General features: G+C 41.2%; 1 protein-coding gene across 6 annotated transcripts in view; it reads right to left on the bottom strand.

The window, feature by feature from the left end:
- The window catches only part of FLI1 (Fli-1 proto-oncogene, ETS transcription factor), a 138,209-nt gene that overhangs the window by 113,754 nt on the left and 455 nt on the right, over positions 1–24,000 (bottom strand). For 2 of the 6 annotated variants that reach the window (XM_034421947.3, XM_087875835.1), the window contains exons 1-2: positions 23,763–24,000; positions 20,056–20,124 (exon numbers count right to left, since the gene is read on the bottom strand). The exon at positions 23,763–24,000 is cut by the window's right edge. In XM_034421947.3, the coding sequence (XP_034277838.1) occupies positions 20,056–20,094 (39 nt within the window). In that variant the 5' untranslated portion in view covers positions 20,095–20,124; positions 23,763–24,000. Of the gene's footprint in view, positions 1–20,028; positions 20,125–23,762 lie in introns of all 6 variants that reach the window. The other 4 variants (XM_034421946.3, XM_087875834.1, XM_087875832.1 and 1 more) reach the window with 3 other exon arrangements.

The raw sequence follows: 24,000 nt of genomic DNA, 5'->3' as shown, positions 1-24,000 counted from the left end.
AAGAAAGAAAGAAAGAAAGAAAGAAAGAAAGAAAGAAAGAAAGAAAGAAAGAAAGAAAGAGAAAGAAAATGAAAAAGGAAGGAAGGAAGGAAGGAAGGAAGGAAGGAAGGAAGGAAGGAAGGAAAAGGAAGTTTTTAGAAAAAGCTCAGAAATAAAGAGAATATGAATGCTTAGCTTACCATGCCAAATAGCTTCACTTTTACCATACGTATAGACCCAGCTGTGTTGATAAGACATCACATTTTGCAAACTGCACAGGACTTTCATTGAAGAAACTTGCATAATTTAAAGAGATAAAATTTCTTTTTGTCAGGATCAGCACTCTGGGGGAGTGGGGAGGGGTCTCAAGCCAAGAAGAATCAAAGCTGATGCAGAATAAAAACCCGAAGCAAAAAAAAAAAAAAAAACCTCACTTCCCATGGACTTAGTTTGTGTCTCAGGCTGATGAGCTCCGCTCCAGCCTACCCTCCTTCTATTCTAAATCCTTTCCCCACCATGCTGGTATTCAACATTATCACTTGTTAAGATTCAAGGTATCATTTCATCCACAACTAAGTGCTTTCAATAGTAGCCTGCAAGGGGGGGAAAATCCCCTTTCTCTTTGAGGGTGGACATGATAGCACTGTTCCAATATTTGAGGGGTTCCTACAAAGACAAGGGGGTTGAACTATTTTCCAGAGCATCAAAAGACAAGACAAGAAGCAATGGATGGAAACTAACCAAGGAGAGAAGCAACCTAGAACTAAGGAGGAATTTCCTAACAGAACAATTAATCAGTGGGTGATGATTTGCCTCCAAAAGTTGTAGATGTTCCAACACTGGAAGTTTTTAAGAAGAGATTGGACAACCATTTGTCTGAAATGGTGTAGGATTTCTTGCCTGAGCAGAGGGTTGAATTAGAAGACCACCAAGGTCCCTTCCAACTTTTTGTCCCAAAGGAGCTTTTCAAGATGCAACTGGACCAGTGGTGGGTTGCTCCCGGTTCTGTCCGGTTTTTGCGAACCAGTAATAAAAATGGCAGGAAGCTCTGCCCACCCACCCGGATGTCATAATGGACGATCTGTGCATGTGCACGCTCCCGTTGCGAACCTGTAGTAAAGATAAGTAGAACCCACCCCTGAACTGGACATTCTTGTTTTTCTTTGAAGACGTTTCGCTTCTCATCCATGAAGCTTCTTCAGCTCTGAAGGTTCTTGGCTGAGAAGCGAAACATCTTCAAAGAAAAACAAGAAAGTCCAATCGCCTCTTGAAAAGCACCTTTGGGACAGTGGTGAAATCCAAATTTTTTTTACTACCCGTTCTGTGGGTGTGACTTGATGGGCGTGGCAGGGGAAGGATACTGCAAAATCCACATTCCCACCCCACTCCAGTGGAAGGATACTACAAAATAACCATTCCCACCCCTCTCTGGGGCCAGCCAAAGGTGGTATTTGTTGGTTCTCCGCACTGCTCAAAATTTCCGCTACTGGTTCTCCAGAACCTGTCAGAACCTACTGGATTTCACCCCTGCTTTGGGACAACCATGACTTGGATGACTGAGAATCTCCATAGACTTCCAACTTTGTTATTGTATATTCTAGTGGCTTGCCTTGTTGGTGTTGGTCTTGGTCATAGAAGTTCTTTAGTTGGGCTGTTTGCTATTAGCCTGTTTGGCAGTTAACAATAGCTAAAACAGTAAACAGTCCAACCAAAGAACTACTTCAAGATTACTCCCGACAAACACTGATAGGACAAGCCATTAGAATATAAATTGAGAGCAAACCCCACTCACTACTAGGGCTGACAATGTTAACCTACCTTGAGTAATGAACGGGCTGCATGAAAACAACAAAGCTCAGAGAGCACCAAAGATTCCTCATTTCAACCCTGAGTTACAAACATTCTACTTTACTGATATACTTTTCTGAAGGTTTCAAGGCCATCACAGGCTTTCAAGGTATGGGAAAGATTTGTATCATACAGAGGAACAAAACCGTAAAGCTCAATTTCTTTCTCACTTTTTTTGCAGGGTAGGATCTTTGCTGTTTTTCTTTTAAAACGATCAACATGTTCAGGGTTTATTCTGTAGTTTTTGCATTTCCTATCCCACCATGGCAGGAAATCTTTACAACCACAGCAATTGCAGTCACAGTGAGAGCCCCCAAGTGCCGCCATGCTTCAAATTACCCAACCTTTATCTTGTACTTCTACGAATAGTGTCTTGCAACAATATGAATTATGTAACACCCAGCATTCTGGTTGACGATTCCGGTCCTGGGTGAATTTGGATAAATTGATCTCCTATGTCATTTCCAACCTTCGCATTCTAAGATTCCATGTTGTGTGTTTTATGCCAAGTTCTTTGTTGAAAGGCACTTTTGAAGAGAAAATGGATGACTTTGTGCTTCGTGCAATGTACAGAGAGTTTTTTGCCTATCTTCTGTTGACATTGTCATTTTATAATTCTGCAACCACAGTTTTTCCCATTGCTCTAAATCAATCCCGTGACCAACATTTTTCCCCCATGCAATCATTGTTTCCTTAACTTGTTCTTCTGCCAATTTTACTTCTAATAAGTAACCGTACAGTTTTTTAATTACATAGTCATCAGAACCTGTTAAAATTTTATCTAAATTCGTCAAGTTACTATAAAAACTCTCCATTTTAGAATCTTTATCATATCTAGACTGTATTTGCATATATGAAAACCAATCCATTTCAATCTCTTGTTCTTCTAGTTCTTGCTTCGACTTAAGTTCACCCTTTTTATTTAATAATTCACCATATCTGACAATTTGTTCCTTTCTAAATGTTATTGAGTGTGAGACTGCTTCAATAGGAGAAAACCAGACTGGAATTTTTAAGTAATGACATTGTTTGATCTTCTCCCAATTTAATAACAAAGATTTTTGCCTATCTTCTATTGGTTAGATCAAAGGTGTCAAACTCAAGGCCTATTAACTCAAAGTGGTTAGAACCAGAACCCGGGTTTGCCCTTGGAAATAGCGAACGACCGGCCCGTGGTGCCTTGGCCTGACCCAGGCTGACCAGATGCTGATCTGCAAACTAGTAGCTTTTGGTTTGAAATCTGAGCAAATCAAGAATTGTGTGGGAAGTAGGAAAGGGGTTTCTTTTAAGAGCCTCCAGGAATGGAAAAAGGAAAACACAAATAATGTTTTTCTCCAAATTGTTGTCCAATCGACAATAAAATAATTGCTTGGAAAGGCCGTCTTTGTAAGGCATGAAGGAAATAAGACAATCATTGGCAAATTGATGTAGAGTTAGGCATTTTCTCCCTCAGCCATTGACTGTTTGTGACACTGTTAGAATAGAAGTCAAAAGAATTTCACTCTTCATTTGTCAAGAATATTAATATTTTCCTGCCTGGTGAAAACGTTACTCATTTTAGCCACCAACAATTCACATTTTTCTTTTAAACTTGTTAAAGCTTTTTTCTTCTCCAACCTCCCAGTCAGGGCAACGCAAAGAACAACTAAATAATGTTTTTATTCACCACAGTTCCATTTTCCTTATGAATATGCTTCTTTGTATAACACCAAAAACTTTATGCCTCTATGAAAATCAATTTTTTTTTAAAAAAGCAAGACATTATTCTATGAAGTACAACTTCCTTCTCAACTCAGTAAGGTGGGGCAGAAATCCTTTCCTTTACTTGGTTTTCCCTAAAAGAAGAATATGCCATCAAATAGTATGGTGTGTATATGTGTGTGTGTGTGTGGCTATGTGTGAATTAGTGGGGATATTATTTGTCATTTTTTCCTTATATCTATAGACCAACTTTGGCAGGCTTTATTTCATCCATTTTCACAACTGTTTTTCCATTAGTTGCTTATTTATTAATCCACCCACCCATCCAAATACCTACCTACCTACCCACCTACCTACCCCTCCATCCATCCATCCATCCATCCATCCATCCATCCATCCATCTATCTATCTATCTATCTATCTATCTATCTATCATCTATCTATCTATCTATCATCTATCTATCACCAACCAAGCTCAGAGAGCACCAAGGACCCTTCATTTCAACCTTGAGCAGGGGTGAAATCCAGCAGGTTCTGACAGGTTCTGGAGAACTGGTTGGGGAAATTTTGAGTAGTTCAGAGAACTGGCAAATACCACCTCTGGCTGGCCCCAGGAGTGGGGAGGGAATGGGGATTTTGCAATATCCTTCACCTGAAGTGGGGTGGGAATGGAGATTTTGCAGTATCCTTCTCCTGCCATGCCCACCAAGCCACGCCCACCAAGCCACACCATGCCCACCAAGCCACGCCCACAGAACTGGTAGTAAAAAATTTTGAATTTTACCACTGACCCTGAGCTACAAATATTCTCCATTATCAATATGTACAGTACATAAGCTAAGATCCTATGGGACTTCCAGATCCAGCTTCTGCCAACTCAGCAGTTCGAAAGCAGGTAAAAAATGCAAGTAGAAAAATAGGGACCACCTTTGGTGGGAAGGTAACAGCGTTCCATGTGCCTTTGGCATTGAGTCATGCCGGCCACATGACCACAGAGACGTCTTCAGACAGCGCTCGCTCTTCGGCTTTGAAACAGGGATGAGCACCGCCCCCTAGAGTCAGGAACGACTAACACATATATGCGAGGGGAACCTTTACCTTTACCTTATTCAAGCACAAGAACAAGCTGTCTTATTCCTTGGATCCTGGCCCATACGCAGTTGTATTTTATCTCTACTCATGAAAAGATGACAACAAGCTAGCCGGTTTGAATTCACCTATTAATTCCCAAAGCCTTCCTAAACAATCATGCTCTTTTAAGTTATTTACTTTGCACTTCGACAGTATTCACATCTTATGGACCACCAGTCTGGTTTTGCTTAGAAAGATAGTTAATCACCAATAGAGGTACTGCCAAATGAAACCTTGAAAGAATAATTGTAGGCACCTAGTTTCTGGAGGTTAAGGAAAAAAATAGGGCAGCTTTCTTGAAGCTTGCGGGAAAAAACTGTAATCCAATATTAGGCTCTGTAATAATTAACACATGTTGGCTGCTGCTTTTCAGGGCAGCCACAGTAAAACGAAGTATTTTTTTCCTGAACTGGCAGAAGATATTTCCCAAATGTCTTCATTCTGTATGAAGAAATAAATAGAGATTTCTTCCATGAATCTACCATCATTGGTCAAAGATATTCTGAACAGTCAAGGACTTTATCGATTGGAACAACAATGGCTAGAACTATTTCTCTAAACATAAACAGTGCTGAAACTGTTGGTGTTGTTTTTTTCTTTTTTCAAATGGATAATTTTTCCTTTTTATTAAAATATATTAAGGGGTTTTTTTTTTTTGGCTTATGCAGAAGCTTTTTCACTTCTCTGCTGGGAGGAGATGGAAGAGAAATCTGATCTGGGGGTTAGTGGATATATACAACATTGGGGGGGGGGTGCAGATTGTACCCTAGAACAGAGAATAAAACTCTATGATTTTGTATTTCTAATTTCATAAAATCACCAGCCCTGTTGAGGCAAATGCTCATAGAATAATGTTGTCATATCTAAAGAGATACTATGAACTCTGGTGCTGGAGAAGACTCCTGCAAGTCTCTTGGACTGCAAGGCAATCAAACCGGTCAGTCCTAGAGGAAATCAACCCTCACTGCTCTTTAGAAGGTCAGATCCTGAAGATGAAACTCAAATACTTTGGCCACCTAATGAGAAGGAAGGACTCACCGGAGAAGAGCCTTTTGCTGGGAAAGATTGAGGGCAAAAGAAGAAATGGACAACAGAGGATGAGGTGGTTGGATGGAGTCACCGAAGCAGTAGGAGTGAGCTTAAATGAACTCCAGGGGATGGGAGAGGACAGAAAGGCCTGGAGGAATGTTGTCCATGGGGTTGCGATGGGTCGGACACAACTTCGCAACTTACAACAACAACAATCTAAAGAGATTGCGTTGCATGAAATATTGATCTGAAATACTGTATATATATTCCAAAAACTGTTCCTTTTCACACCACGAATATGATTGTCCTGTTTTTATTGATTCAAATTTTGGGGTATCTGCTGCTTTTTTGAGGGTCCATCAGGAACCCAGTAGAATGATGTCAGAGTGTCCCCTAGAGACAGCTGTATAGTGACTCAAGAAACTAAAACCAAACAGTGACAGTGCTTTCCAATTTCAGCCTAAATGTTTTAAAATCTTCCTTTCATAATGTTGACCTTCCGTAGGCTGATACAATTTAAAGAAAAAAATATTTGGAGCCTTGGCTAACCAACTTGGATCAGCTCTTAACAGCTTCAAACAGAAGCCATTTCCTTTCCTATCTGGAGATGCCCAAGGCTAAAAGTGAGAAGTTTTGCAAGCAAAGTGTGTCTGCCATTAACTCAAGCTTTAGCTATTCCCAAGTTTACTTTATTTTTACTTGAATTTTGGATTTGTGTGTGTTGCATTCAATATTATATGAGTCATTTAGCTTCCTTTCCACTCGAATAGTGAAAACAGGCTTGGTCTGAAACAATCTGTCCTTGAAACAAACAAACAGACCTCTGTTGCTTATGTCTACGGATCATGATAATATCAGGAGAGTTTTTAGACTTCATACTTTGGAATGCAGCCCATCTCATGCGGCTCGCTATCCCGTTAAGTACGCTCCAAATACTAAGGGCTCATTCATTTTTTTAACCAAGTTCAGTGAGGAATGGGCGTTTTGCTGTTTTGTTTTGCCATATAATTTTAGATCAACACAAATGAAAAGCAACCTTGGAACCATTAACAGCAGGATTCCCCAGATCCCAGCACTAGGTAGGGCAACCCTCTAGTTCAGGGGTCTCCAAACTTGGCAACTTTAAGACTTGTGGACTTCAACTCCCAGAGTTCCTCAGCTGAGGAACTCTGGGAGTTGAAGTCCACAAGTCTTAAAGTTGCCAAGTTTGGAGACCCCTGCTCTAGTTAGTCAGACCTACAATATGTCTTCTATAAAGGCCCAGAGTTGGCATCACTTTGCATGAAAAGATGAACTGAATTGTTTGGTAGAATAACAGTTTTTTCCCAAACGCCATCACTCTGCTAAACAAATAATTCCCTCAACACTGTCAAACTATTCACTAAGTCTGCATTACTATTACTATTAATCTTCTCATTGTACCTATAACCATCTCCTACCACTTATGTCTGCATGACTGTAACCTTGTTGTTGGTATCCTTACAATTTATATTGACTGTTTCCTAATATGATTTGATTGCTTATTTGTGGCCTATGACTATCATTAAGTATTGTACCTTATGATTCTTCATGAATGTATCTTGTCTTTTTATGTACACTGAGAGTGTATGCACCATGTTTCCCCGAAAATAAGACCCTGTCTTATATTTTTTTGAACCCTGAAATAAGTGCTTGGCCTTATTTTCGGGGAGGTCTTATTATTTTGAATCGTATGGAGCAAGATGGGGCTCCTCTTGATGTCTTGCTGATTTCCAGCTCTGCATTTAAATATTTTTGGGGAGGGCTTATTTTAAGGGAGGAGGCTTATTTTAGCGCATGCACTCAAAAACCTGATTGGGCTTATTATCAGGGGATGTCTTATTTTCAGGGAAACAGGGTACATTGAGAGTGTATGCACCAAAGACAAATTCCTTGTGTGTCCAATCACACTTGGCCAATAAAGATTTCTCTATATCTATATCTATATCTATATCTATATCTATATCTATATCTATATCTATATCTATATCTATATCTATCTATAGCTATATCGCTGTTTGAGGAAGTTGCTTAACATTCTCAGAGACTCTTCCCATCTTACTTACAATCTTTCTGGACTGTTGCCTTCTGGCAGAAGATACAGAACAATTAAAACTCGGACCACACATCTTCTGAATAGTTTTTATCCCAGAGCTATAATTGCACTCAATAATGAACTAAAGGGCCACCATCAGTGAGCTGTTGGACAGCATTACTTGGTCTGTTGTGTGGATGTTTGGGTGGTTTAGGAGTGGGGAATTTGTGATGGGTGGGAGTGGGGGCTGTTTGGGGATTGTTATGTGTGTTGGACCTGGTCTTTGAGTGTTACGTGAATTTCGTTGTATGGGTATACTGTGTATAACCATACAATGACAATAAAGCTATTATTATTATTATTATTATTATTATTATTATTATTATTATTATTATTATTATTATTATTATTATTATTTAAGGGTGAGATCGTGTGTCCTTAAGAAATGTAGCAAATTCTATTTGTGGTTCTTGTTACTGCTATGTAAGAATAAGTGGAAAGTTTAGCAGCATTTTTCTATTGACAGAGCTTGTCAATCAAAAGGTCGGCAGTTCAGCGATTCGAATCCCTAGTGCTGGGTAATGGGGTGAGCCCCGGTACTTGTCCCAGCTTCTGCCAACCTAGCAGTGTAAAAAATGCAAGTAGAAAAATAGGGGCCACCTTTGATGGGAAGGTAACAGTGTTCCATGCGCCTTTGGCGTTTAGTCATGCCAGCCACATGACCACGGAGACATTTTCGGACAGTGCTGGCTCTTCGGCTTTGAAACGGTGATGAGCACCACCCCCTAGAATCAGGAACAACTAGCACATATGTGCGAGGGGAACCTTTACCTTTACCTTACCCCACAAGCAATGCTTAATCAATGCATCTAATTTGGAGAAGAGAGCTTGAAAGCTGCCTTTTGTATGTCACTGTGTGAGTCCTGTTACGGTTTAATCATTCCACATTCCATGCAACAAAATATTGCTTTCCACAGTTTAAATTTAAACACTTTGAAATGTAAAAACGATTAAACCAATTTGTTCAGTAGTGTAAAGCTTATGCTTCATTTTTTTTTTTTCAAGAATTCAATTCTGGTCAGGCTAAAATTTGATGCTTTACAGTGTGCTAGTGTGCTTGTGTGCTTGTGTGTGTATGGGAGAACATCTCAGTGTGAACATAGGAATCTGTTTTATGTTAAGCCAGCCAGAGAAGAATGAAACACAAACGGTGACTGCGTAATAAAGGATAAAAGATTGGGAACTGACAGTTAAGCTCTTCTTTGCAAAAGACATTGAGAGGGTACAAGAGAAGATATGAAATAGCTTCTTGCTAAGTCACAGTTTTGGTCCAATTGATACAGATTTCTCCTACTCTTATTTCTGTAGACCTAACATTAGTAGTGTTAAGGAATTCGCAGAGTAACCCTTGAATAGTAAGGGTGTGCACATGAAAGCGATTGAGAGTAGATAAGAATAAACACAGTCAACACAGAGATACACTGAGTTGTGTTTACTTTCAGGAAATAGTAAGGCACAGTCCAATAAACAGTCCAGGTCATACACATATAAAGCAGGAGATAACAAAACGACAGTCCAGGGATAGTCCAATAACAAAGTCTTCTTACCAGTCGTCATAGTCATTCACAATAAACAGTTCTTCTGGATTTGCAAACAGTAGCATACAGAGATATCAGAGAGCAAGAACAGCAAAGAGAAACGAACCATGTTTCTAGCTCCCTCTTAAGGAGATTGGCTACAGAGCTAACCAATCAGGACACAATATGATGCAATACAGCAGTCTTAAAGCTATATTGATGGTTTATATATTGCCAACCCAACAAAGTAGGTAATACTCATTTCCTAACAAGTAGATAAGAAGATTGGGCTTGAATAAAACTGAAGAACATACAAGCTATTGTTCACCCTTTGCAAATAGTTATTTCTGAGCTGGTTTTCATGTCCCCATTGCTGTCATTGGGAGTATAATACAATCTTGATGTCCTCCAATTCTCAGTCAAGTGGTCAAAATTCAGACACTAGGCAACTGACTCTTAGTTATGACATTAGCAGTGTCCTGGAGTCACATGGTCAACTTTTCTGACCTTCTGCTGAGCAAAGTCAATGGGAAATCCAAATTTATTTAACAACCATGTTACTAATTTAACAACTGCAGTGATTCACTTAACAACTATGGTAAGAAAGGATGTAAAATGGGGCAAAATTCACTTAAGAACTGCCTCACTTAATAATAGAAATTTGGGGCTCAATTGTGGTCGTAAGTTGAGGACTACTTGTATACGCAGAGGCACACAAATGCTATTACCTTTCCACTAAAATGGTATCTATTTATTTACTCGCACTCGCAAGCTTTCAAACTGCTTGGTTGGCAGGATTAATAGACTAAATTTCTCCTTATTTCCAGGTTGAATCTCTCCTTGTTCAGTTTCCATCCATTATTCCTTGTCTGGCCTTTGGGTGCTTTGGAAAATAGCTTGACCCCCTCCTCTCTGTGGCAGCCCCTTAAAGGAGCTGGGGCATTTTTGGCATAAAATTCTTTCTCTCTAATTTTTTATTTGATTTTCCTTCTATTTCTTCTAATATATGAACAATATTACCATTCACCCTAATCTCTAATCGTAATCAAATTTTCTTTTTCTACTCCTCTCTTTACTTTTTTCGAATTGAAACCCTTTAATTTGAAATCAACCATTTTTCTAAAATCTAAACCTAACTCTAAATTATTTTATTCAAATATTCTCCCATTACTCCTCTTTTACAATACAATTTCAAATATTTTCCCTATATTCCATCATTCCAATCATAGATATTTAACATTCAGCAGTTTTACAATTATCCCTCTTTTCCATTTCTTTTTTTATCAGTTTCCACATATTTTCCCTAGATTCCATTATTCCAATTATAAATCTTAATTTTCATACACTTACACATATAACCCATTTCATTCCCTCTTTTCCTTTTCTTTTTTTCCAACTTAACCATAATATAATTTCAAATATTTTCCCTAAATTCCATCATTCCAATCATAGATATTTAGCATTCATCAGTTTTACAATTATCCCTCTTTTCCATTTTTTAAATCAGTTTCCATATATTTTCCCTAGATTCCATTATTCCAATTATAAACCTTAATTTTCATACACATATAGCCCATTTCATTCCCTCTTTTCCTTTTCTTTTTTCCAATTTAACCATAATATAATTTCAAATATTTTCCCTAAGTTTCATTATTCCAGTTATAAATATTTAATATTCATACAATTATACATTCCCTCTTCTCCATTTTGAGAAACTAAAAGCGGTACAAATTGTGACTCGGCCAATACTCCGTTCAGAAAAAATGCATTGTTTGTTTGTTTGCTTGTATACATTGTTTGTATGTGTGTTTGAAAAAAATAAAAAAAACTTTTATATATAAAAAAGGGGGAGCTGGGGCAAGTAATGGGAGCTCACCCTGGGGAGTAGAATCTGGGTCTCGAACAGGGATGTCAGAGGCTGATAATATTTGGCTTCTGTTGAAGCACATATTCTGGGTCCTTCAAGCTGCATATTTCCAAGCTAGGAAATATCAATTTCTGCAACTTCAACTACTTTTAATTGGATGTACAATATTTTATATTTTTTTTTTCCAATATTTTATTTTATTTCTATACCGCCCTTCTCCTGCGGGACTCAGGGCAGTGTACAGCCAAGATAAAACATAGCAATATAAAATTTAAAAAACATTTTAAAAAACAATTAAATAATTTTGGCCCGAGTTTAAAACAACCCAATTAAAATCGAATTCAATTAAAAACTGAGAGGATGGGATCAAGCCAGCCCAGCTAGATGGAATAGGTATGTTTTCAGGGCCCAACGAAAAGTCCAGAGGTCTGATATCGTGCGTATCTCAGGGGGCAGGTCATTCCAGAGGGCAGGTGCTCCCACAGAGAAGGCTCTCCCCCTGGGGGTCGCCAGCCGGCACTGTCTGGCCGACGGCACCCTGAGGAGGCCCTCTCTGTGCGAGCGAACCGGTCGGTGGGAGGCTATTGGAGGCAGAAGGTGGTCTTGCAAATACCCCGGCCCTAAGACATGGAGCGCTTTAAAGGTGGTCACCAACACCTTGAAGCGCACCCGGAAGACCGCAGGAAGCCAGTGCAGCTCGCGCAGGAGAGGTGTTATATGTGAGCGCCCCGTCGCTCCCATAATCCCCCGCGCGGCCGCATTCTGGACCAACTGCAGCCTCCAGGTGCACCCCAAGGGGAGCCCCATGTAGAGAGCATTGCAGTAGTCCAGGCAGGAAGTGACGAGTGCTTGAGTGACCGTGCGTAGGGAGTCCCGATCCAAGATATGGAATCTCTTCATAAACAGGACGGTGAACTTTGTGGGATTCCTTCTGACTGATAAGTAAATATCCGTAGGACTGTGTTGCACTAATGGCTGAACGGTCCAGCTCAGATGGAGGAGGGCATCTGTCTTGGGATGTTACTGCCATTTCTGTTTATAAAGAATCCCATTGCGAAGTTCACAGACCAGCCTGACAAAGAGGAAAGGAACAATTTTCACACAACGCATGGGTTTTATCACACCCTTCTTTAGACAAGGGAAAGCAGCAGCTGCCTGCATTTAGAACCCTGATACATACTGGAGTTGATTTTAAAATGTGTAATCCAGATGTTTCAGGCTTGGTTTGTTTACATTCTTGAGAAATGTTGTAGGGAAAAGGGGGAAAAATATCTCTGTGCATGTATGTGTACACGGGCATACGTGCGCTATTTAAACATAATCCTGGGTCCGAGTGAGTTTTGAAAGAACCCACATTTGTGACCAAGATTTTAATCATCTGTTTCAAATGTCTCTGTTCGTGAAAACAAATGGCAGCTCTTACGTGCCAAACAATTTCTCCTCTCTGTATTTTTCCTTCTCCAATTTAGCTGAGCAAACCTCTGTTCAGTTTAAGGCAGAAATACCAGGACATTCTGGTTTTTGTCTCATCTATTCAGCTAGTTTCTCTCTCTCTCTTTTTTTTAATGTTTTAAATATTTAATATTAATATTTAATATTCCGTAAAAGTTCCGTAAAAAAATAAGGGACGTGGTGGCTCAGTGGCCAAGATGCTAAGTTTGTCAGTCGAAAGATTGGCAGTTCAGCGGTTCGAATCCCTAGTGCCGCGTAACAGGGTGAGCTCCCGTTCCTTGTCCCAGCTTCTGCCAACCTAGCAGTTCGAAAGCACCTAAAAATGCAAGTAGAAAAATAGGGACCACCTTTGGGGGGAAGGTAACAGCGTTCCGTGCACCTTTGGCATTGAGTCATGCCGGCCACATGACCAGAGATGTCTTCAGAGAGCGCTGGCTCTTCGGCTTTGAAATGGAGATGAGCACCGCTAGAGCACCCCTAGAGTCAGGAACGACTAGCACATATGTGCGAAGGGAACCTTTACCTTTACCTTAAAACTTCCTAGAATCCGCCCAGTCTGATGCCCAGCTCATATGACAGCCGTGGCTAGGGGGGCTTTTTATCAGGTTTGCCTGATCTCCCAGTTGCGTCCCTTTCTGGATCGGGATGCCCTGAGCACAGTCACTCACGCCCTCGTCACTTCCCGGCTGGACTATTGTAATGCTCTCTACATGGGGCTCCCCTTGAGGAGCAACCGGAGGCTCCAGCTGGTCCAGAATGCAGCCGCGCGAGTAATAATGGGGGCAACTCATCGCTCCCATGTAACACCCATCTTGCGCAAGCTGCACTGGCTTCCGGTGGTCTTCCGGGTGCGCTTCAAGGTGTTGGTTACCACCTTTAAAGCACTCCATGGCTTAGGACCTGGTTACCTACAGGACCACATTCTGCCACCGATTGCCTCCCACCGACCAATACGCTCCCACAGAGAGGGCCTCCTCAGGGTGCCGTTGGCCAAACAGTGTAGGCTGGCGACTCCCAGGGAGAGAGCCTTCTCTGTGGGGGCCCCGGCCCTATGGAATGAACTGCCCCCGGACATACGAAGGATCCCCGACCTCTGTGCCTTCCGTCGCGCTCTGAAGACCCTATTATTCCAGCAAGCTGGTCTGACAGGATAAAGGTTTTTTAAATTGGGTTTGATAGGGGTTTTACAATGATTTTAGTTGGCTATTTTAAATTTGGCCGAATGATTGAATTATTTTAATAAGCTTTTAATTTTTGTTGTATATTGTTTTTACCATGGCTGTTCACTGCCCTGAGTCCCTCGGGAGAAGGGCGGTATATAAATATAATAAACTAACTAACTAACTAACTAACTGATGCAAAGATCCCTTGCATGCCAACTCTTCTACTTCCAAAATCTGGCCTCAAAATCCATATTTTCCATGAAATCCTTAGCTTCACTGCCAATCTTTGGGACGCCTTACTCAAAGTCAGTCGTAAGCAGGCTATGCCCTGGTCAGTTTGAGGGGAAAACGATAGTGTTAAAGCTGGGCAGGATTGTAGCTTCTAAGAGAAATGCAAGGCAGGATATGGAAGAATCCATGTGTTGAATAGCAGATGATTTTATGCAGGGGAAAGAATGCATGGGGAGAGAAACACTGAAGCCAGTTTTTGTAAGAAAGTTTTTTGAGGAGGAGGCTTATAGGAAGGAAAATAAAGAATCTGTCGACATCTATAGGGTGCCTGTGCTTATTATGGAGGAAGGGAAGAATCTGAACTGCCCAGGACAAAATCAGGGGAGAAAATGAACTGGGATGAAGGGATAGAAATCTTGAGAATATTAGTCTAGCCAGCAGAAGGCATATTACATAGACATATGCAAAGTGATACTTTCAGACAAGGAAGGAAGGCAAAAGTGTTATGCTAACTACTGTATATCTGCACTGACTGACCCCATATTTATTTGTTATTTCAATGTATTCATCCTTCGATTGCACATTCATAAATAACAGAAAAACCACGCTCAGAGAAACAGCAGCTGGACTAAAAACCAACTCGTTATTCATAAATCGGCAGAATCAATGTAAGATGTCAGCCCGCTTCCTGACCTTCAGGCCTGGGGCAAAACCAAATTTTGGGTAAATATATTTTGCAAAGTTGGGCACTACAAGACAATTGGCTTGTATCTTCCTTTGCCCTGCCAGCTTGCTCTCGGACCTCATGGGACAGGTAGATGGAATTGGTGAGTGGCAGTCCCTCGAGTAACCAGGCCTCATGCCATGTATTCAATAGGTTTCTGAGGAAGACATATAAATCATCCTCATCCTCATTTAATGACCCCATAATCCCTTGCGGGGTGGAGTCTGGGCAACCGAATGGAGCTGAGTGTTTACTGGCCGGATGCCCTTCCTGTCACCAGTGCGGAGTTTTGTTCAGCAGATATATTCTCATTGTGTCCAGAGAGAGAAATATCGGCCTCTACCTAGGATCAAATTCACAGCCTCCTGATTGTGAGGCGAGAGCTCCACCTTTAGGCCATGGCACCACTCTAGGAAGATATATAAATGACCCTCTGAAAAAGGTGCCCAGTTTTGATCTATCATGCCAGCAATGGACAATCCTAAATAGGATTTGTACCTCACACAACATCCGCTGGGACTCACCGTATAAATGGGCATAATATTCTCCCCTCAGTGTGACTGAGGGGGTCCAACATCAAACTGTAGATCACATCAGAGGTGGGTTTCAGCAGGTTCTGACCAGTTCTGGAGAACCGGTAGCGGAAATTTTGAGTAGTTTGGAGAACCGGTAAATACTACCTCTGACTGGCCCCGCCCCCATCTGTTCTCTGCCTTCCGAGTCCCAAGGAGGAAATGGGGATTTTGCAGTAACCTTCCCCCAGGAGTGGGGAGGGAATGGAGATTTTACAGTATCCTTCCCCTGCTACGCCCACCAAGCCACCCTGACAGAACCGGTAGTAAAAAAATTTGAAACCCACCACTGGATCACATCATGAGCAGTTGTAAGATAATGGCATACATTGGTCCAGTTTCTGATTTTTTTTTTCATATAAATGCTGCTGTGCTTCAGTTTTTAGATGGTCTAGTAGTCAGTCATTGGTCTCCAAATATAGATAGTTTTAACATTCATATTTTACTTTGTTTTTTTGAATCTAGGTGAAATTTAATTAGAATAGAATGAATGAGTTGCAAGGGTCCTTGGAGGTCTTCTAGTCCAGCCACCTGGTCAAGCAGGAGATCCTCTACTATTTCAGATAAGTGACCGTCTAGACTCTTCTTAAAAGCCTCCAGTGATGGAGCACCCACGATTTCTGGTGGCAAACTGTTCCACTGGTTAATCGTCCTCACTGTCAGGAAGTTTCTCTGTAATTCCAGGTTGCTTCTCTCTTTGATTAGTTTCCATCCGTTGTTTCTTGTCCTGCCCTCCAGTGCTTTGGAGAATAATTTGACCCCCTCTTTGTTAATATACGGCATATTTTGCAAGTCCATGTATGACATGCCATACACTAAACAGATAAATAGGTTTCTAAGTGCATGAAGGAGGGATGCAGTGGCTCAGTGGCTAAGACGCTGAGCTTGTCGATCGAAAAATCAGCAGTTCAGCGGTTCAAATCCCTAGTGCCGCATAACGGGGTGAGCTCCCGTTACTTGTCCCAGCTTCTGCCAACCTAGCAGTTCGAAAGCACGTAAAAAATGCAAGTAGAAAAATAGGGACCACCTTTGGTGGGAAGGTAACAGCGTTCCGTGCGCCATTGGCGTTTAGTCATGCCGGCCACATGACCACAGAGACGTCTTCGGACAGCGCTGGCTCTTTGGCTTTGAAACGGAGATGAGCACTGCCTCCTAGAGTCAGGAACCGCTAGCACATATGTGCGAGGGGAACCTTTACCTTATGGAAGTGGATTGTTTTCCATATGAAAAGTGGAGTTCCGGTAGCACATATTAAAAAAAACTACGAGGAATAAGGACTTGCTGCAGTTTTGTCACCAACTCCAAAAACCTCCCACTGATGGAACGGTGGAAAAGATTATTTTACAATGTTCAATTATTACTAATCCCGTTCCCTGTAGCAACAAAATTCAGCGTGTAGCATGCCTGTTAACATTTAAAACTTCCCTCCTTCTTCCGAGTACCTTGTCCTACTATTTTAACAGGGCCAAGAAACATATAAGAGGATTTTGAGAAAGGAATTTTGATTCTTAAAGGCTAGTTACAAGCAGAAGAGAAAAAAAAGAAGAAGAAGATTTAATTCTTTAGATTTCCCCCATGGCGATTGGTGAGATCCATTCCTTCAGGAAGGTCTTTATAGATGGTTCTCAACCAGTGGTGGGTTCCTCCTGGTTTGGCCCGGTTCGGCCGAGCCGGTAGCAGTGACGATATGACATCACCGAACTGGTTCTGCCCCCCTGCCCCCCGCCCCCCCGCATTATTCTTACCTTTTATTTGGCCCCACCCACAATCTATTGCTGCCTCCTGAGTCCCAGCTGATCGGCTAGAAGGAAAAAAACTGTTTAAACTCTTGCCGCGGGACTTCAAAGGGCAGCCCTACAGCTGATCAGTGGTAAAAGGCAGTGTGGTGGTAGACCGGTGCCTCCAAAAACAAATGGGTAGACCAGTGTCTGCAAAAATAAATGAGTAGACTGGTACAGCTCTTCAAGCAGCAAAAAGCCTGGTAGACCAGTACCTCTGCTAAATCCTAAAGAACTGTCACATGACCATCAAGCCACGCCCACAAAATAAGCCACGCCCACAGAACCAGTAGTAAAAAATTTTAGAACCCACCCCTGTTCTCAATTTACAGCCATTCATTTAGTGACCATTTGAATTTGCAACAACACTGAAGCAGGTAACGTATGACCCGTTTTCATGCTTACAACCTTTGCAGCATCCCCATGGTCATAGGATCAAAATTTCCAACTGGCCTGGGGTCTTGTGACTACCTCTTATAACCTTCCCAGCCAGTTTTCCAACAAGCAAAAGTCAATGGGAGATACTAGATTCACTTAACGACCGTGTGATTCACTTAACAATGGCAGTGATTCGCTTAACAACGGTGACAAAAAAAAGGCAAAAGAACCAGTAGTGGGTTCCTCTTACCTTCGCTATTGGTTTGGAACCAGGAGCGCACGCACGTGGCACTTCTGCACCTGTGCATGCACAGAGCATCCGTGATGATGTCCGGGCGGTGGGTGGAGCTTCCTGCCCCCGCCACCACCAGTTTACCTGAACCGGGGTGAACCGGTAGAAACCCACCACTGCATAAAACAGGGCAAAACTGAATAACTGCCTTGCTTAGCCACCAAAATTTTGGACTCAATTGTGGTCATAAATTGAGGATTATCTGCACTTAGAAGTCCTGTTGGAAGGAGGGAGCCAACTGTTTAGAATAATAGGATAGGATAGGATAGGATAGGATAGGATAGGATAGGATAGGATAGGATAGGATAGGATAGGATAGGATAGAATAGAATAGAATAGAATAGAATAGAATAGAATAACAGAGTTGGAAGGGACCTTTAAGGTCTTCTAGTCCAACTCCCTGCCCAGACAGGAAACCTTACACCACTTCAGACAAATGGTTATCCAACATCTTCTTAAAAATGTCCAGTGTTGGAGCATTCACAACTTCTGCAGGCAAGTTGTTCCACTTATTATGTGGCAACCCCTGAGATATTGGAAGACTGCTACCATGTCTCCCCTAGTCCTTCTTTTCATTAAACTAGACATACCCAGTTCCTGCAACCATTCTTCATATGTTTTAACCTCCAGTCCCCTAATCATCTTTGTTGCTTTTCTCTGCACTCTTTCTAGAGTCTCCACATCTTTTTTTAGATTTTTTTGTTTCTTATAGCAGGGCTAAAGCCTTCTTGATGTATCTAAGATCTTGTAATATTTGCATGCGGGATGATGCAGACCAAAATAAAAAAAACAAAACGAAACACAAATCTGGTAATGTCTATTTTCTTTTAACCCATTCCCATTCAATTTGATGAAAGAGAAGGCACTTGTAAAACGTGTTCTACAAAGAGAATTTTCAGCGCTAAAGGCGCCCCATGTGGAATTCCTGGTTTTCATTGCCCCATAATCTGAGATCCATAGCCTGAACACTTCCATTCAGTCCCCAGGGTAGGCAATCTCTCCTTTTGTGTGATTTGGTCTGATTGGAAAGTGTAGACAGGAGGCCTCCATGACGCCGTAACCAATTCCAGCAGTGGAAGTTACATCACCTTCAAGAATCTTATCCATTCTAAAACAACACCAAGAGACAAGGAATTCTCAAGGAACCTAAGAATAAACAGAAGCTGAAGGGAACAAATCACCCGGATATTGCAGGACAGATTCTGATGTTACAGGACTTCTTGAAATTTAGGTGTTTTTCTTACGCGCATCCTCTGACATAAGCAAGAACATTTTGTTCTTGAATTCCATGAGAAAACACACACAGAGAAATACCATTTCTTAACAGAATGACTTCTTAACAGAATAACAGAGTTGGAAAGGACTGTGAAGGTCTTCTAGACCGACTCCCTGCTCAGGTAGAAAACCCTACACCACTTCAGACAAATGGTTGTCCAATCTCTTCTTAAAAACTTGTTAGCAGTGTTAGAGCATCCACAATTTCTGGAGGCAAGTCGTTCCACTGATTAATTGTTCTAACTGCAAGGAAATTTCTCCTTAGTTCTAGAATGGAATGGAATGGAATAGAATAGAATAGAATAGAATAGAATAGAATAGAATAGAATAGAATAGAATAGAATAGAATAGAATAGAATAGAATAGAATAGAATAACAGAGTTGGAAGGGACCTGGGAGGTCTTCTAGTCCAACCCCCTGCCCAGGCAGGAAACCCCACACCACTTCAGACAAATGGTTTTCCAATCTCTTCTTAAAAACTTCCAGTGTTGGAGCATTCACAACATTCTGGAGGCAAGTTGTTCCACTGATTAATTGTTCTAACTGTCAGGAAATTTCTCCTTAGTTCTAGGTTGCTTCTCTCCATTTCCTTTCCGTTGGATCAGTCAGAATTGCACTCACAAACACACAAAATACACGTGATGCAGAAGAAACAAGAACAGATTTGGGGTGGTTCGAAATTAAGATGGTTACTTAGATCTCCTAAATGTGTGTGAATCAAAACAAATACCCCTCTTTAACACACCAGAAAAGAAAGCCAAATAGGGTAAAACTGCCAATATTGAACAAGTTACAGTATATCATAGAAATGCATTCTCAAGGTGCAAAGCACAGTTCGATAGGAGGTAAGTGGTAGATAACTAACTGTTCCCATCGATTGTCCGTCTCCATTCATCAATTGACACAAAAGCCACACTTTTGAATGGACACAACAAATGGTTGATCAAATATATGAATATTGTAAATATTGGACATTACCTGCTTCAAGATGGTGTCATGTCTTACCTTGACGTAAGACGAAGTGTCTGGGACTGTCTGGAACATCCTGGTTTGCAACTGGATGTCTGGAAGAGCCTTCAAACCAACATAGAAGGAGTAATTAGAGATGTGAGCTAAAGGGAGCCCCATGTTTGAAAGTCTCCTTTTTGTAATAAGGACAAATAGATTCCAAACAATGTCATTATGTGTAAATCCAGTTATGACACCTAGGGCACAAGGACTCTCTAGGGCAGTGGTCACCAGCTGGTGGTCCATGGACCACTGGTGGCCCACGAGAAAATTTTGGTGGTCCGCAGAAAAATTATTTGCCTTTTTTTATATTGCACTAAATCAGGGATCCTCAAACTACGGTCCCTGGGCCAGATACATGCAATGGACATTTGTGTTGCTGCAGAGAGTCTCCCCCTTCGGTGTGGGTCGGAGGGAGACAGAAATTCCAACTCGGGGTCTGTTTCAGCCTCCTGGTGCTGGGCTTTGGGAGAAGGCTGGAGGGAAGTGCTGCTGGTGGCGAAGAGCTGGAGGGCCTTGTTCCAGTAGGACTGCATCATGGCCTGGAACTGACTGACCATCTCAGCCCTCTGAGCCTGTACGCCAGCAGGTCTTCCCTCTGCTTGGAAAGCCTATCCTCATAGTCCTCAGTGAGGTGCTTCTATGAGCCTCCTTCTCGGGCAGATCCAATTTGAACTGAGCTGTTTTGCCAACTCTTTCTCGTGGTGGCTGCTTAGCTCCAACAACTGCTTCCTGTTGGGGCCCTAAGGAGCCCGGGCGGGCAGGTGAGGAGGGGCTGGGAGGGGAGGGGCAAGGAGAGGCCAGCAAGGCGCCCCTCGACATGAGTGACATTGAGTTGACCACGCCCACCAAGTCCCATGACCACCAAGCCATGCCCACCCAGCCAGTCATTAGGCAGATTATATTAGTGGTCCGCGGGATTTAAAATTATGAATTTAGTGGTCCCTGAGGTCTAAAAGGTTGGTGACCCCTGCTCTACGGAAAGAAGACCCACAACATGGCTTACTTTCATTCTTTGTTGGTTTTTTTTTAAAAAAAAATTGTCTGGGTTTTCTTGAAAGGACGAAAATAATAAGCAGGAAGGAGGAAGAGAAGGAGGGAGGCAGAGATTTTCACTTTGGATATTTGATTCTCCAAACAGCCAATTAATTTGATTAAAGGCATTTACCATGAATGTTGTGGCAGAAATAGTCATGTATGAAAAAGGAAGCTCCTGCACCTTTAACGTTGGCACTGAGAAAGGGGATAGTGACACGGTTCTATAAAACTTAATGAATTGCACTGAACATTTAGGGTAGTTGTGTGTGGATTTTTTTAGCACCCCGTAATGTGGTGCAGATGAAGTTAGGAAAAAAGAAAGAAAAGACATTTGCCTAAACAACTCTATTCCTACAAAATAATAATATCAACAACACATAACAAAGTACAGACACTGTACTTCTAAAAAAAAAAAACTGGACGAAATGCCTTCATTTCAACTTTGTTAGTAGTGTGTGTATGTGTGGATTTGCATGTGTGTGTTATACAGTCATTAGTCTAATGATGCAAATCTTTGGCCACTGGCCAGTTGAAACTAACTACTTAAGTTCCTATTGTCTTTAATGAGCACAGTCGGCTTAATTTGCTGCCATTTAAATCAATGGCATTAAACTGTTGTTGTGTCTGTATGTTCACATTCCATAATTATCAACAAGTATTCAAGCAATGATGAAACTCTCATTACTGACTATCCTTGTTTCTGGGATTATTAGCCCCTTATCCCTTCCTCCCTTCCTTACCACCACTAGTGACACCAAAGGCAGCCAGAGACATTGATGAGAGATAATGTTAATACTTGCATTAACCATTTGAGTAAATTAAGACTGTTCTTTTGCCACTGCTCTTTGGCCGCTGAAGTCCTCTACAGTAGTTACAACTACTGTTGTACTTACTGTTTTACTTACTATTCTGTTTGGTCATGTAAACACGTCTGGACGGGAGTTATCAACACTGGAAGTAACATGGCCAGTGTTATATCTGCTGTCAAAATAAATGGCTGTTTTTACAGAGTCACTTTCTCCGAAACCTAAACCTAGACGCATTAAAAATGACCCCAAGATCTAATCTCTAAGTGAGGCTTGTATAGTTCAGACTGCCCAAGGTTGCAAAATTTTTTTCCCCTCTCCTTAGAAGCAAATGCAACTTCACTAACTTATAACGAAGAGTAATGTTGTAAGAAATGGGAAAAGCGTGATAAGAGGAAAGCAAAAAGTTGCCCTTCTTCTCAGTTAAAATATGTTAACAATAAATAAAAAAAGGATTTTATTAGACATTCCTTGAAAGGGAGCCAGATCGATTTCAGAAGAAATTGTATGCAAAAAATTTGGTGAAAAGGGATTGTTTAAAAAAAAATAGAAAAAGCGAATAATAGGATTGGAATGCTACCCAGGATTATTATTGGAAAATTCATCTCACAAATATGCAAAAACCACCTAAATGAAAAGAACTGAGTTTTAAGTGTTTTAGAAACTATAGGGGAATTCAATTCATTTTGTTTCTTCTCCAAGCCATGACCTTTGCCTTCTGCTTAAACTGTGACCTGTGTGTTCTCCATATGTTTACTTAGAAGTCAGTTCCACAAAACCCAGGAAAACGTGCGCTTCGTAATATATAAAACATAAGACTGGAGCACAATGCTTCAAACACAGACCTTTGCAAATGCAAACCAGATTAAATTCTTGCCACAGACACAGCTTGTCTATCCCAAATGTGCATTTCCTGTTCAGTGTCCGTTAAATGGAATAAAGTTGGTTTGAAAGCCAGCCATGGGTGAGCATTTCCACTCCATCTCAGCAGCTGCTTTGGTCAGATTTGGGGCGCAAAACAAATATTCCTGAAGCTCAACACAAGCATTACTAGATGTTCGCCTGAGCTAAGTTGGAGCAAGCATCTTCATTCATCACAGTGGAGCTTGTTCAGGAATATATGAACAGCAGGTCTATGTTTTGGCTAACGTGGTGATTTGCAGTCATTTCCAAAGGATAATGTTTAAAAATTCAGTTCTATAATTTTTCCCTGTTTCTGAGAACATCCTATTTTCTTTACTGAAACCGTTGATTTTTTTTCCTAATGCATCTATTACCTTATGCATATTGCTTTAAACGATTGGCCGACCAATTGGAACAAAAGGGTAATATTCTCAGTTGTAACTTGGATAAACTTTAGAAGATTCATTCTCACTCTCTATACAATCCTATAATTGTGCACAACTTCACTTTCCATCATCCCCAGCTATCATCATCCTCCAATAGCACTAACCAGGAATGTTAGGAGCAATTCTATAACACTTCTAGAGGAAATCAAATGAGGGGAAATAGTTTTAGGATGCTCCAATTTTTATTTCTCCTGCAATTTTTTTTCCTGAAAAAACAAACTCTTAGCAAACTTCTTTCTTAAAGATTGTTATCCTCAACATTTCCTTTGTCTCTCTCTCTCTCTCTGTTGGCTAATCTTCATTCTCTCCTCACCGATCCCAGATATACATATATATTTGCCACAAACAACGTGCAACTTTGGCCGAAGTGAAACTACCTGTGTAAAACAATCAGAGTTGGATGGAAGTAGCGGGAACATTTCCACTCCTATGAAGCCTAAAAAAAAACCCAAGTCAACCTTTTCTCTTTCTTTGCCTTGCTAAAGCTGGAAAGAACACAGCAAACCCTTACCTTATGGAGTGTACTTCGTCTTCAGCCAGTTGGGTGATTTAGAAATCCAGATCCACTATGACAAAGGAGAAACCGACTAAAAAATTCTTCCCCAGATCTAATAGTCCAGCAGCCACATCATCGCAAAAGATAGCTTTCCCCCCCCTTCTATCCTTAAGAACAAGATCAACTTGAAGCAACAAGGAAGTGTGTTTCCTTTCCTGTCTTAAGAATCGTTGCAGACTGCAGCAGTTTTCAC

The sequence above is a fragment of the Pantherophis guttatus genome, chromosome 9 (assembly GCF_059756535.1).
Source record: "Pantherophis guttatus breed Tessera chromosome 9, ASM5975653v1, whole genome shotgun sequence".
Lineage (NCBI taxonomy): Eukaryota > Metazoa > Chordata > Lepidosauria > Squamata > Colubridae > Pantherophis > Pantherophis guttatus.
Note: the sequence above shows the minus strand (reverse complement) of the source record. Positions and strands in the feature narration are given on the sequence as shown.